This window comes from Prionailurus viverrinus, chromosome A3 (assembly GCF_022837055.1).
Source record: "Prionailurus viverrinus isolate Anna chromosome A3, UM_Priviv_1.0, whole genome shotgun sequence".
Classification (NCBI taxonomy): Eukaryota; Metazoa; Chordata; class Mammalia; order Carnivora; family Felidae; genus Prionailurus; species Prionailurus viverrinus.
In genome coordinates, this window is record NC_062563.1 from 103541857 (window position 1) to 103557734 (window position 15878).

The 15878-nt window shown below is 40.1% G+C and overlaps 1 protein-coding gene across 2 annotated transcripts in view; it reads right to left on the bottom strand.

The window, feature by feature from the left end:
• Positions 1–11368, bottom strand: part of ZC3H6 (zinc finger CCCH-type containing 6) — a 73149-nt gene extending 61781 nt beyond the window's left edge. For both annotated transcript variants that reach the window (XM_047853022.1, XM_047853021.1), the window contains exon 1: positions 10927–11368. In XM_047853022.1, coding sequence (XP_047708978.1) covers positions 10927–10958 — 32 coding nt within the window. In that variant the 5' untranslated portion in view covers positions 10959–11368. The remainder of the gene's footprint in view (positions 1–10926) is intronic.
• Positions 11369–15878: the final 4510 nt, after the last annotated feature.

Here is a 15878-nt window from a genome sequence, read left to right on the forward strand (position 1 = left end):
GTCAGCACAGAGCCCCATGTGGGGCTCGAACTCACAGGTCGTGATATCATGACCTGAGCCAGACGCTCAACCGACTGAGCCATCCAAGCGCCCCCAAAATTATTCTTTTTAAAATTTCATTTACTATCTCAGGTATCTCACTAAGCTAAAATTAGTCTCATTCCCTTTCAATTTATCCTTCTGACTTAGGCTCTCCAATATAGACTGGAGAAGCTGGAAACTCAACAGAAACAAATCTCAGCAAATAAAACACTCTTAGAATTTGAAAGCTAGAAAATAATCTAGGTGTCATGTCATCAGAACAAAAGTTGAAAACATCTTGTTGCATGAATCTATAGTGAACTGGGTAAAACTGCTTACAACCCAGTAATATCCAAAAAACCTACTCGGTCTGTAAATCTTAAATATGCCAAATTAACTGATATGAGATTACCTATATGAGGCTTCAGGTTTTGGGGAGGGTGGTAGGAGTAGATTTTTTTTAAGATATGCCAAAATTAGTCTTTGGCCTAGGTATCCAGCTAAAGCATGTTTCCTCCATTCTGCCTTGGCCTGCTTCAAGCCATTTCTGGATCCCTGGATATGACATGACTGGAAATTACATGATCCTTAGTTACTATTATATCTAATCAGTGCAACAAGGTCATATATATGCAAAAGGCCATGTCATCTGGATTTACTATTGTATCTGAATTTTCATTTTCCAGGTTTAGAAGGTATTACAGGTAGAACTTAAAACAAGAATCTTCTTGTGTGTGTTATATATTGAAATTTTATCAATGAGATGAAGTACAAATGTACATTAATGTAAGAGAAAAATGTGTAATTAATGATTATGAAAACCATTTTATGTACAAAAGAAACTAACAATTTTCTAATAGCCAAGTAGAAAACCTGAGTAATATTATTGATAGGGTAAGTTAGCTATTGATTTTAAGAAGAGTATAACAGAAGTCCCTGGGTGGCTTAGTTGGTTAATCATCAGACTCTTGATCTGGGCTCATGTCATGATCTCACCACAGTTCATGAATTCAAGTCAGGCTGAGGGCTGGCAGTGTGAAGCCTGATTGGGATTCTCTCTCTCTGCCCTCCCCAGCTCACTTGTGCTCTCAAAGTAAATAACTACACTTAAGAGAGAAAAAACAACAACTAGACCACTAAAATTTCTAATAATAATTTGAGGGATAATATTTCAGAATTATTTACATATTCCAGAAATTTAATCTATGGTGGGGATATTAACTTTAGTCTGAGCTTTGGTCAAACATTGGTTTTCATACTTGGATATCTGGTATTCCAAATATATATATATATTTGCTACAATATATATATACAGCCAAACTATGTAGGTATTTCTTACATAAATGCATTATTCACTTCTATTTTCATTTGCTTATATAAAACATATTTTTTAAATAGGCTCCTATGTATCCCAAGGATATAGAAAATAAACCAACCCACAAGCTCCTTTATGGGCCAAAGAACAGACTTCATGAAAAATTCAAAGCCCAGACACAAGAACCAGTGATCTAACATTTTATTGTCAACTGTCAGTCATCAAAGAAAATTCAAGGAAAAGAGGTATTGGCTCTTCTGATCTCTATGCATTTTCTTTTTTTCTTTTAAATTTTATTTATTTTGAGAGAGAGAGACAGAGTGTGCATGTGAGTGGGGGAGGGGCAGAGAGAGAGGGGAAGACAGAGAATCCCAAAGCGGGCTCCGGGCTGTCAGTACAGAGCCCGACTTGGGGCTCCATCTCATGAACTGTGGTGAGATCATGGCCTGAGCATAGATCGAGTCATATGCTTTACCAACTGAACCACGCTGGCACCCCTCAATGCATTTTCAATAAATTATCTTAAAAGGTTAAAATGCATATACAATAGAAGAATTCTTGTTTACTGCAGCTAAAAATGTGCACAGTTACTAAGATTGAACTGATTTCATACTCTTTTAAAAATATGTGAGAAAATTAACATTCTTTATACATTCCATTCTTAATGTTTTAGGATTTAGAAAAACTCTTTGTCATAGAAAATGAATTTATAGTAAAGTAGGCTCAAATTGCCATGATCAAGTAATATCTAAAAGAAAAAAACAAAACCCAAGCCCTTTTAAGGATCCAATATCCCAATCCAGCATCAGTAAATGCAGTAAGATTTACCACCATTAAGAGGCAATGGCAGCAAGGCAGAGAGTTCGAAACCGAATGCAGCAAGACATAGACTGGTTCTCGCTCAGCTGCTTCATCACCTTGGACAAGTTATTTACCCTCTTAACCTGTTTCCTAAACTACAAAATGAAGATAATAATATCTGTTCTTTCTATGTGGATCAAATGAATTAAAGCATGTGGATTAGAAATAGCAATATATGTAAAATATTAAGTATCATGAGTTCTAAATCTAGGTTCTTTTTTTCTACCTTTTTTTTTTTAATGTTTATTCATTTTTGAGAGAGAGAGACAGACACACAGAGCGTGAATGGGGTAGGGGCAGAGAAAGAGGGAGACACACAATCCAAAGCAAGCTCCAGGCTTTGAACCATCAGCACAGAAACTGATGCAGGGCTCGAACCCACGGACTGCAATGCGAGATAATGACCTGAGCCAAAGTCGGATGCTCAGTCAACTGAGCCACCAAGGTGCCCCTTTTCTATCACTTTTATAAATAGACTGTTGTTGATTTTTACATGGTTTTATCCTTTTAATGATAATTAACTTAGGATTCCCTTTAAACACTTCTTAGGACTTGCTTTGGTTACTTGCCATACAAAAATGTGGGTATGATTTATGAAAGTTGAAGTAATAAAAAAGTTCATTTGGGGGCTCCTGGGTGGCTCAGCTGGTTGAGTGTTGGACTTCAGCTCAGGTCATGATCTCACAATTCGTGAGTTCAAACCCCGTGTCAAGCTCTGTGCTGACAGGCAGAGCCTGCTTGGATCCCCATCTCTCTCTCTCTCTCTCTCTCTCTCTCTCTCTCTCTCTGCCCCTCTCCAGCTCACACTCACTTGCTCTCTGTCTCAAAAATAATTACTTTTTAAAAAGTTCATTCAAATTAGTAATGTTAAGCCATGAACTCACATTAAAAAAGTAAAGAAAAGAAAACAAATACCAAATCATTTTACAATAGAGAAACGTTGCTCTTTGCCAAGAGTAGTAATAATCTGCTAAAACTGCTTTTGCTAAGGTCATCCAGTAACTACTATCTGGGTTGGTACATGGCATCAGCAGTCAAGTAGTATCTCCCAGGAACCAAACACTTAAAAAAAGATACAAGAAATAGGAATGACCTCAGAAAGTTCAACCATAAAATGAAAAGAAGATGAACCAAAACAGAGATGAAGAAGTCAGACACACAGGACCAAGTAAAAGATGACTAAATTTAAGACATTAACATGCAACGAGAAGAAATGTACCTATCAGAAAGGAGGGCTGTTTAACAATAGAAATGTTGAAAAAGGAAAGGTGAAGAGACAAATGTGGCCAGTGCCCATGTAAGCATTGCTCAGGAAAGAGGATATCCTGTAAAGCTGACAGATGCAAGTAACTGCTTGGCAGATATATTACGAACTTTATTAGAGCCTGATGCCATTTAAAATTGCAGTCATTTACAATCAACTCCTTCATTCTAATCCCATACTCCTGTTCATTAAGCAACTTTTGATAATTTGGTTTTCCATATAGTATCCTATATAGAGAGAATACCCTCCCTGGTGAAAACATCTTATCCTCATTTTACATGACTGAATTGGTATTCTGATACACACATACACATTCTCTTGTGATAGAGATGTCTATCCTCAAATGAAAGTGTAAGCTCTACAATCAGATTACTTGAGTTCCCACTGATTTACTCTGTGACCTTGGGAAATTCATCAATCTCTCTTCATTTGTAAAACGAGGGCTGTTATATAGGGTTATTGTGAAGATTAAGTGAAGTAATTCATGGAAAGCACTTAAAACAGAACCTGGCATATAGTAAGCACCATAAAAATGTTAGCCACTGTTGGGGCGCATGACTGGCTCAGTTGGTTAAGTGTCCAACTTTGGCTCAAGTGATGATCTCGTGGTTCATAAGCTGGAGTCCCGCATCAGGTTCTGTGCTGACAGCTCAGAGCCTGAAGCCTGCTTCAGATTCTGTGTCATCCTCTCTCTGTGTCCCTCCCCTGCTTTTGCTCTCTCTCAAAAAGAAATAAACTTAAAAAAAAAAAAAGTTTTAAAAATGTTAACCACTGTTATTATTTTTTAGCATGAATTAACATCCCCAAGTCTGATCAGCCTTGAGACTGATCAGTTTCTGAATCTGAGAGATTAAAGCAAGACCATTGGGGGCATTGATGCACAAAATATATTCTGACAGCCCTAGACTGGCCGGAGACTTGGCTTGGTGAATTCAAGGTCACCCATCTCTCTGAGATTTTTTTGGAAGTCAGATCACTTGTCTGTCCAGGTGAACACTTGACTTCATCGCATAACAAAAGGTCACAAACTCAAATGCATAAGTGGTCAGCAAGTCACTTCATAAGCAGACCTTAGGTGCTGAATATGCAAACAAAGGATCAGTGAAAAGACTGTGAAGGATGAAGACCACAAGTCTAGTGGCATTCAAGCACAAGTATTGTTAAACATCCTGTCAGGCAAACAACAAGATATCTGGTCTGAAGGCCAGCTGTTTGCAAGCCCTGCAGTACTGTTTCATTCATGTTTTTAAAAGTCCTAATTTGGGGCGCCTGGGTGGCTCAGTCGGTTAGGCAGCCGACTTCAGCTCAGGTCATGATTTCACGGTCTGTGAGTTCGAGCCCCGTGTCGGCCTCTGTGCTGACAGCTCAGAGCCTGGAGCCTGTTTCAGATTCTGTGTCTCCCTCTCTCTGACCCTCCCCCATTCATGCTCTGTCTCCCTCTGTCTCAAAAATAAATAAACGTTAAAAAATTAAAAAAAAAAAATAAAAATAATAAAAATAAAAGTCCTAATTTACTATATCCTGTGACCAGTTTTCAACCCTTTCCTTTACCTGCTCTGTGATCACCCCTTCCTTGAAACGTTCTCCTCCCTTGGCTTCCAGAAAACCTGTCTTCTTCATGGTCTACTACACATAGCTGGGTGATCTCAGCATCTAGACTAACATCTTTGTTAAAAACTCTCAGATCTTTACCTCCAGTTCTATCAATGCTAAGAAATATCCCATGAATTTTGACTTCTGTCTGCCTTCTTACTGTCAATGCTTTTGATTAGGTCCTCGTTACCCAATTTCTAGATTTTTACAGTGGCTCTGATTCATTCCCTTTTTTCATGCTCCACACCCATCAGCGAATCCTATTGGTTCTATCTTCAAACCATATCCAAAATCCAACCATTTTCACCTCCTTGGCCTAAACCATCATCACTTGTCACTTATATTACTTCAGGCAACTTCCTTTTTACCATTCTTTTACTATAGCATCACCTTGCACCTCCTCTGTTCAAATCCTCCAGTGGCTTCCATACCACTCAGAGTGAAATCCAAGTTCCCTAATATGGCCTTCCAAGGCCCTACACAGTCACCCTTGCCCATCCAACTTCATCTCTTACTTCTCTTCCCCTTGCTCATTCTTTTCTCTAGCCACACTGCCCCCTTTTTTCCTTAATTACACTAGGCTCATTCCTAGTTCTAGGCTTTCTCCACCTTCTGTTCCCTTTATCTAGAATGCTTTTCTCCCAGATGTACTGGGCCTGGATTACTCATTCTAGGGCTTTGTTCAAATGTTCCTTTTTCAGTTGAATGTTTCCCTAACATACCCTACTTAAGATGGAAATACCCTTCCCACACCCATAGGATAACCCACCTTCCTTTCTATCAGCATTGATCAAATTTGTTTTTCATGTTTATCATCTTTTTCTCTAAAGAAAATGTAAGCTCCATTGGGTAAAGGATTTTTTTCTTTATTGCTATCTTTCCTAAGTCCAAAACAATATATACTAAATATTAGCTGCTAAATATTTCATGAAAATCATTGAAAGCTCCCTAACTTGTCTTCCTTCTGCTGATATCCCTTTCCATAGTCTGCCTCCTCCTAGCCTCCAGGTATCATGCCAAAAAATGCACCTGAACATTCTCCTGCTTAAAAAACTTGATGAGAGGGGTGCCTGACTGGCTCAGTCAGAAGAACATGTGATTCTTGATCTCGGGGTCTTGAGTTTGAGCCCCACGTTGGGTAAAGAGATTACTTAAATCAACTACAAAAAATCAAAAAATTAAAAACTTTGATGAGATCTTTACATCATTCAGGGTCAGATTCCTAATTCACGGAAGCCTTTTCCTCATTCCCCAAAATATGTTGTACGTGCTTCACATACTAACACTTTTATCATCTCTAAACTTACTATGCCATTTTACTTCTTCATGCTTTTCATATATTTGTCTCTGGCCAAATTTTTACTCATCCTCCAGACATGATGTCTCCGTGAATCCCCCATCTATGCCACTACCACCTTCAATTTATACTTCTATTATATGACTGGTGCTGCAATTATATATTTACCAGTCTGTTTCTTTTACTAGATTATAAGATCCTAGAGAGCAAATTCAGTGAGATTGTATTCAGATTTGTTTCCTCAGTGCTTAACACTATATACTTGGCACAGAATTCTGCTGAATGGAAATTTAATCAATGAAAATTCAAAAGTAAATGAAATGATTTGTTTATGAAGGGCTAAGAAAAGAAAAATGTCTTTCTAAGAGTCAAAGTGGTTTCCAACATCAAACCTGAACATGACGTAGAACTTAAGTTTTTTATATTTGCTAAAGAAAAGCTCACTTTGGTAGTTTACATAATAGTTAAATGAGTAGATTCAGGAGTAAAAAATAAACTAATGATACAATTTAAGTTTTGCAAGACGAAAAGAGTTCTGAAGATTGGTTGTATAACAATGTGTAGGTCCTTAACACTACTGAACTGTACAATTACAAATAGTTAAGATGTAAATTTTACATGTGTATTTTACCACAATTAAAAATAAAATCAGGCCGCCTGGGTGGCTCAGTCTGAGCGGCCAACTCTTGGGTTTCAGCTCAGGTCATGATCCCAGGGTCGTCAAATTGAGCCCTCCATGTTTAGCAAGGAGCCTGCTTGAGACTCTCTCTCACCCTCTCTCTCTCTGCCCCTCCCCAACTTGCATGCAAGCTTGCTCTTTCTCTTTAAAAAGAAAAATATATGTGTGTGGGTGTATACATATATACATACATATATACATATATATAAACATATATACACATATAAACAAATATATATATACGTATATATGTAAACATATATATACAAAACATTAATTAATAGCCTAGTGAGGGAAGGCATTTGCTCAAGTATACCTACTAATTTACAAACCAAATATTGTATATAACATCAAGTGAACTCTAATGTGAGATAAGGCATCTGCAATTTTTTAAATTAATACTGACTAAAAGGGGAAGAGAGATGAGTATCACCTAATTCAACTACCTTATTTCACAAATAAGATAAACAATCATGAAAAACAAAAAATATTAACCAAGTGAGAGGAAAAATGATGATCAAAACTTAGGTTTTACTGCGAATGCAGGGGTTTCTTAGATTTACCACATTACAACCCACAACAATTCAGAAAGTAAAGGCTGGAACTTAGCGCACTGCATCCCTATGCAGACTTAATGAAGAGTGAAAATAATACAAGTAGAAGTTTGCATACCTGTGTGCTATCTAGTCTCCATCTGTGGGATCCCCTAGACAAGGTACTGAATGCTGTAATACTATATGCCTCCTCATGGGATTAATGTGAGAATCAAATGAAAGCCCTATTACAAATGTAAAGTGTAATCATCTTCTACATCCTCATCCCTTCAGATTCTCCAGTGCCATCTCTTAGTAAGGTTTCAATCATTATGTACAAGGGAGAGAGAAGAGGGAAATAATATAAACTTGTATAGGGGTGCCTAGGTGGCTCAGTTGATTAACTGTCTGACTCTTGTTTTTGGCTCAGGTCATGATCTCATGGTTTGTGGGAGGGATTCTCTCTCTCTCTCTCCCTCTGCTGCTACCCGGCTTGTGTTCTCTCTCTCTCTCAAAATAAATAATCTTTATATATATTGTACACATACACACATATATGTATATATACACACATATATATGTATGCATACATATACACACACACATACATACACACACTGTAATTCTGACTAGCTGGGAGTTTTGCTGTTCTTGTTTTACATGAGGAAGAAAAGTGGGGAGAGGAGGAAAAGAAGGAGGTGAGGAGGTGGGAAGGTTGCTCATAATGGGCAAAGAATAACTTCCTCCTAAAGGAAATTATTCTACATATCTCTTAACAAAGACTCTCAGAATCACAAGGTCTTATATTGTTCATGTTAAAATTACCATTTTTCCCAGTGCAGGCCCTGTAAAACTCACTTTTAGAATATTTCAGAAAATTATGTAATACTTAGGTATGTATCTATCTTTCCTACTCCACTGTACATGTGTCCAAAACAGGAACTCACAGTATTTAGCCTTTAAAAGTTGTTTGTGAATTGTTTTAATTGGATTAACATCCTGTGAAATATAAAGCTAGGTGGCTGAAGCTGTGCCAAAGAGAACTAGATGAAAGGGAAGAAATTAATGAAAAGAGGTTAAGTATTTTGTCTCACTTTGGATTCTCCCCAACTCCTTCTCCACCTCTATTATTGATTCCTCAGATCCTATGCAGAAGTCCTCTACTAACATTCTATATACCCACAAATTTATTTATCGGTATTATTATATTAGTTAACACTAATAAAAATACCATGTTTTCACTCCAGACATGGAAATATTTAAAGAAAAGTACACCAAATGGGTATTTTTTTTTTTAAGCTGGCAAACAAACCTTGTACAAAATGTTCATCATGTAAAACATGTACAAGAGGAGTGCCAGGGTGGCTTAGTCCGTTAAGCATCCAACTCTTGGTTTTGGCTCAAGTCATGACTTCACAGTTAGTGAGATCAAGCCCTGAATCCTGGCTGCCAGCAAGGAGGCTGCTTGAGATTCTCTCATTCTCTCTCTCTCTCTCTCTCCCCCCATCTCTTTTCTGCCCTTCCCCCAATTGTGCACTCATGCATGTGCGCTCTCAAAATAAATAAATGTTTTTAAAATGCAAGAACTACAATTTTTTTAAAGAAAAAAAGTTGCCTTCTGAGAATTTCCATTCCCATTTAAAATCTTGTTCTGACACAGAGTCCAAGGGGGAAGAAAGGCTCAATCCCACAAACTGAGATCATAACCTGAGCAGAAATCAAGAGTCAGATGCTTAACCGACTGAGCCACCCATACGCCCTGTAATTCATTATTTTAAAATTCCAAAGTCTTTTTAAAGTCTGGCATCAGAGTTCCTTGCTAGCAAAATTATTTCAGTATCTGAATTTGGTGACATGGTTTTTTCATTACATAGAATACATAATTCTACATATTGAAGCTGCTTTGTGAACAGAGAACGTTATTTCCTTCTTCCATACAAAATTATGAACTTTAGCTGCATTAGCAAAACCCAGTCATTGGTTTGTCCACAGATATTCAGAGTGGGAAATTTCTCAAAATATTAGTTAACCCATTCCAAGAATAATGTCATTTTAATGACAAGATAATGTAAAATAATCTTGAAAATATGTCAAGTGCAAGCCTAAATAGCCATAATTTTTAGGAGTGTTTTTTCTTTTTACTTTCCAAAAATTACTGCATGTTTAATTGACTTGCTTGGTGATCTACTTGTATTATTACCATATGAGAGTTGTTGAAATATCTTTATCACTCTCAAGGTTGCCAAATATTTAGATATTTCGAATTTCAATTCTGTTTGTTATTTCTGCTTGTGGTTTTTTGTTTTTTTTTTTAAAGTGTTTGGAATGCTTTACCAAAAGCATATCACATTACTCCACAGGTAAAATTTAAGCAATTTGTACGGTTTAGACTAGAGTACAATGTATACTTTTGATTACTTCTATTCCCTAAGGAGTCACTGCAGAGTTCCATATTTTTAAATATTCTAAATAAGAATTAGATTCAACAGATTTCATTCCAATAATTTTAACGAACTAAAGCCCTCCTTTTTTTTTAATGATTAAGATAGATATCAATGTAAAATAAAAACCTAACCCAAACTTAAATATGCTATTTGCGCTACTAAAATATGTAAATACGCCCAAAACACTAAAAGAACCAAAACTGTTCAAGGCCTAGCAAAAATATCAGAATCTCAGTTAAATGTTCAAATTATACACAGTATTTAGAAAATGCAGCTAGATGGGATAATCCGCGGGGTTTTCACTTTAGAAGAAAACTGTGCTACACTAAGCTTTGCAAAACCTAACATTTTTAACTTGAAACTTAACTATTTCAAATTCCAAGGGGGTAAGACTATAAACACATGGCCTTTAGGGGTTTAAGTTTTTCCTTAAAAAAAAAAAAAAAAAACAAAAACAAAAACACCAAGTTTATTTTTAGGAGTGTGCTAGGGTAGTAGTCAAACAGAACACCGGCTATTACAAATTCCTGGCTCGTCCCATCAGGAAGTGAACGGCGGACCCCGGGCTGGGAGAGGCTTCATTTCAGCCCAGGCTGGACCGCAGCACCGAGCCCGCACGCGGGAGGCGCCGGGCGCAGACCGAACGGCAGACGGAGCCGCCCGGGGGCGGGGGGCTCGCACGTGCGGGCCGGGGGCGGGGCCGGCCGGAAAGGACCCCGGCGCGGGGAGGCGGGCGCGGCCGGGCCGACCTCCCCCGCGGCCGCCAGCCTGGGCTTTACATAAGGGCGCACGTCATGGAACTGATGGAGCCACACAGAGACGTCTAAGTCATGCAGGAGGCGCGCGGCCCCGGCCCGCTCCCGCCGCCCCAGACCCCTCCTCTCATCCGACAGAAAGACAGACAAGAAGGGTTCCCGACCTGTCGTGCCCTGCATGTTCAGAGTCTGTCATGTTTGGTCAAGAACGGGGCGGGGCTGGAGGACAGGTCTGCGAGGCCGGCGGCGGCGGGGCGCGGGGAGGACCCCTGCGCCGCCTGCGGGTACCTGCTCCCGGCCGCCGCCGAGAGGTGACGAAGTGGTAAAAACTCACGGTTACTAGTGAGCGACACAGACACAGACTTTCCAGTCTATTAACAACCACGCCAGAGAGATGGGACTCTAACTGCAAACACTGGGCAACGGCCCCGCGCTGCCGGCGCTGCCGCTTTAGTCTCTATTCGCCGCCGGTGGCTGAGGCTTGGGAGCGGGCGGGCGGGCGGCGTGCAGCGACGCAGGGATTTGGACACTGGCCGTAACGGTGATTTCTCCTCACCAACATGGCGGCACCCGAGACAGGCGGCTCGATAAAATGGCGCCTGCCGCAACACCTAGCCCGGGACTAAAGGGCAGGAGAGATTCCTCCGCGTGCCGCGGCCCTTGCCCGGCCCGCCGGAGCCGATCGCGTTGGCCATTGGAGGAGGCAGTCCGTCAATCACCTCCAGGGGCGGGTTCCCATCCTTCTCAGTGAACGGCGGAGGCGGCAGCTAGCTGGAGGGGCCGGGCGGCGCCTGGAGTGTACTGGGCGGGGTAGGAGGCCCGTCGGGCCTTCTTCGGGCTCTCTGGGCCCGTCTTGTGAAAGCCCGCGGGGAAACGGGCGGAAGTCTGGTTCAAGACGCCCCCTAACAAACAGGCCCTCAAAGCCCTTCTGCGGCGTGGTCGGGTGGGGTGATAAAGAACTCGCGGGTAGAGTGAAAAAAAAAAAAAAATCACTTCGGTCGCTTAAATAATGGGGAAATGTACATTCTCTTACAAAGTAGCACCTATCTTTTTGTAATGTTTAGTGCTTGGGAATGCGTTTTGAGAAAAATGGGTTGACATGTGACTTCTTCTGATAGTTAATACTAAATTTACCTGATTATTAGTTAATCAAAGAAAACAAAACAATCAGATTTAAATTATATAGTAAAAACATTAACATTCTATCTGGAAATATACACGAATATTTTATTTATATGTATGTATATATTAACTAGGGGTGCCTGGGTGGCTCAGTCGGCTGAGCGTCGGACTTTGGCTCAGGTCATGAGCTTGCTGTCCGTGCGTTCGAGCCCCGTGCCGGGGCTCTGTGCTGACAGCTCCGAGGAGGTTTCAGATTCTATGTCTCCCTCTCTCTCTCTCTGCCCCTCCCCCGCTCATGCTCTGTCTAACTCTCTCTGTCAATAATAAACACACACAAAAACTAGCCGTCACGTGTTTTTATACTTAGGAACAGTGTGACATTTGGAAATATTTTTATTTATTTTTGAGCAGAGACCGCATGAGCAGGGGAGGGGCAGAGAGAGAGGGAGACACAGAATCCGAAGCAGGCTCCAGGCTCTGAGCTGTCAGCACAGAGCCCTACGAGGGGCTCGAACTCACAGACTGAGGTCATGACCTGAGCTGAAGTCGGATGCTTAACCGACTGAGCCCCCCAGGCGCCCCTGGAAATAATTTTTTAATGATAACTCAATGTTTTGGCCTATTCAGTAAATTATTTAGTTTCAAAGGAAAGTTCCTTGTTTTGTAATGAAATGATGGACTTAATGGTAAATCCTCTCAGATATATGACTTTGTGGTATAAATGCATCTGGCTAATGCGTAAATGCAGCGCATTCGGAAGCAATCGCAATTAGTCGGTTAAATTTTAAACGAAAAAAAATTGGATATGTACATTGAAAAAGGAAAAAAATAGCACTTTTTTTTTTTTTAAGTTGAATGTAGCCATTGATAAGACCTGCACACTGATAGGTAATTCTGCGGGCATCCACCACATTTTGACATAATACATTACTAGTAAACATTCGAAAAGTAGATCTATTTTGTCAGGAGTAACAATTAACATTTGGAGTTAGATTAGAATCTCAGGACCTTATTTATTGTAAACCATTTTACCTAGGTCTTATTGTAGCTAATTTGGATAGCCCACTTCTCATTTTCCCTTTATTTTTTTAAAAATAGCTTTTTTGATATTAAAACATATGCCTGAAAATTTACCCATTTTAAGTGTACACTTATATGACTGTTAGTAAATTTACCGAATTATGCAGCTATCACCAACATTCAGTTTCAGAACATTCCCCTTCCCCCAAGTGCCTATTTACAATTAATCCTGTCTTGCCACACCGGTGTCAGGCAACTGATAATCTACTTTCTGTCTCTAAAGATTTGCCTTTTTGAACATTTCATGTAAATTGAATTATACATTATTTCATTGTCCCTTTAAAACACCCAGTCACCCCTGCACAATCTGGAGCTCAGCTCTTTCTCTGAATAAAAACTGAATAAAAATATTGCTACTTTAATGCCTGGCTTTGTTTATCTTTGACAATCATCCCCACCCCTAATGCACACAAAAATTGTAACAACTATAAAGGTGCCAACAGGGGAAGGAGTGCTACTGGCATCTAGTGGGGAGAGGCCAGGGATGCTGCTAAACATCCTATTATGCACAGAACTGTCTACCACGATTACTCAAACCAAAATGTCAAAATGTTGAGGTTGAAAAACTCTGCTGACCAGTAGAACCCAAAGTTTTAGCGATTAGAAGCAAAAATTAAAAAAACAAAACAAAACAACAACAACAACAACAACAAAAATTTTACTAGGATGTCAGAGAGATGATAAAGGAAGGGTCCACTCCCATTTCCATGGTTTGACTCCCAGACCCATGAATCCCGACTATGGGAGAAATAGCACCATATTATTGATTGCTGATTTATAGCATATGTCCACAAAACGTACTTTGCATCTAGCTGGTACTGAAACTGGTCCTCAAGAGGCCATTCCAACATCTTATTAGGTCAGTTGCTTTTTTGTGTGTGTGGTAAAATATATGATATAAAATTTGCTGTTTTAACCATTTTGAAGTGACAATTCAGTGGCATTAACTACATACTGCTGTGCAGCTATCACTGTCTGCTTCTAAACTTTTTCATCACCCCTAACAGAAACTGTAACCATCAAGCAATGACTCCCATTTCCCCCCTCTCCCAGCACCGAAAGTCTCTAATCTATTATTTGTCTCTGTGATTTGCCCATTCTAGATACCTCATATAAGTGTAAACATAGTAATGTATGCCTTTAAAAAAAATTTTTTTTACATTTATTTATTTTTGATAGAGTGAGACAACGCATGAGTGGGGGAGGGGCAGAGAGAGAGTGAGACACAGAATTCGAACCAGGTTCCAGACTCCGAGCTGTTAGCACAGAGCCTGACATGGGGCTCGAACCCACGAACCGTGAGATCGTGACCTGAGCAGAAGTTGGACACTTAACCCACTGAACCACCCAGGTGTCCCAGTAATTTATGCTCTTGAGGCAGACTTACTTCACTTAGCATACTGTTTTCAGGGTTCATCATTTGTAGCATGTGTCTGAATTTTATTCCTTTGTATGGCTGAATAATATTCCATTGTATGTATATACCACAATTGATTTATCCATTCTTTGGGTTGTTTCCACTTATTCGCTCTTGTGAATAATGCTGCAATGAATATGAGTATGCAAATATCTGTTTGAGTCCCGGTTTTCAATTCTTTGGTGTATATACCTAGGAGTAGAATATGATAATTCTATGTTTAGGCCAGCTGCTTTATAATGATAGGGACATCACTTATCTATTGCTACATAGCAAATTTCTCCAAAACTTTGTGGGTTTAAAACATAAATGAGACAGGGACCTTGGGAACAAAACCCTATGCACCCGGAACTCTCCCACATGGCTGTTAACACTTCTCTTGCAGAGCAACCCGTGAGCTGTTACTGCTTTTTCTTGCAAAGCCCCAGCCAAGGAACAAGACTAGACCAGGTTCAGACTAGTCTGATATAAGATGGGCAGCAAATTTATTTTCACTGACTTTTTCCCTCATTATAATGCTAAAAAATGCACCCAGAAGTGGAGACAACACCCAGAACATATGTATGAAGCATGTTTTGTCAACTGGGCCTGTGCCCCAAATTTCCTGGAATTCCTCACCCCTACATGCTTAAACATCCCTCCTTTCCCACCTCAGTCCCTTTAAAAGTTCCCTTGAGGGGCACCTTGATGGCTCAGTTGGTTAAGTGTCCAACTTCGGCTCAGGTCGTGATCTCACGGTTTGTGAGTTCGAACCCCACATCAGGCTGTGTGCTGACAGCTCGGAGCCTGGAGCCTGCTTTGGATTCTGCGTCTCATTCTCTCTCTGCCCCTTCCCCACTTGTGCTCTGTCTCTCAAAAATAAATACATGTAGGGAAAAAAAAGTTCCCTTGACTATTGTTCAGAGAGCCAGTTTGACACCTTTGTCACTACCTGTCTCTCTCCAGCTGTAACTGTTGCCCCCATAATAAAGCCTTGCCTGTGCTTTTAAATTTTGGGTCCAGCCTCATTTCTACTATGGCTGGGTCCAAAGACCTGAGTCCAGTAACATAATTATTTATCTTCTTATATTTTCTGTGGGTCAGGAATCCAGGAGCTACTTAGCTGGGGTGGTTCTGTTCCAGATTCTCCTGAAGCTGGAGTCACGTTGGCAGATCAGCTCCAAGATGGCCACTCATACGGCTGGCTTTTCACAGGCTGCATGAGTACTTTATGAAATGGTGACGGACTTTCCTTCAGGTAGGTAATTCAAGAGCCTAAGGCAGAAAGAGTGATGCTTTTCACCACCTGGCCTCGGAAGTCAGGCACCATCTAACAGTGTTACTTATGAGGAGTCACTAAATCTAGTCCACATTTAAGAGAGGGGAATAGGCTCCACCTTTTGAAGGGAGAAGTGTTACAAAGAATTTGTGAAACTACAGGGGAAAATAAGATGTCTGGCTTCAAAGAACTTTCCTTCGTTTGTATGGGAAGCGGACTCTGATTCACGCTAGGAATCG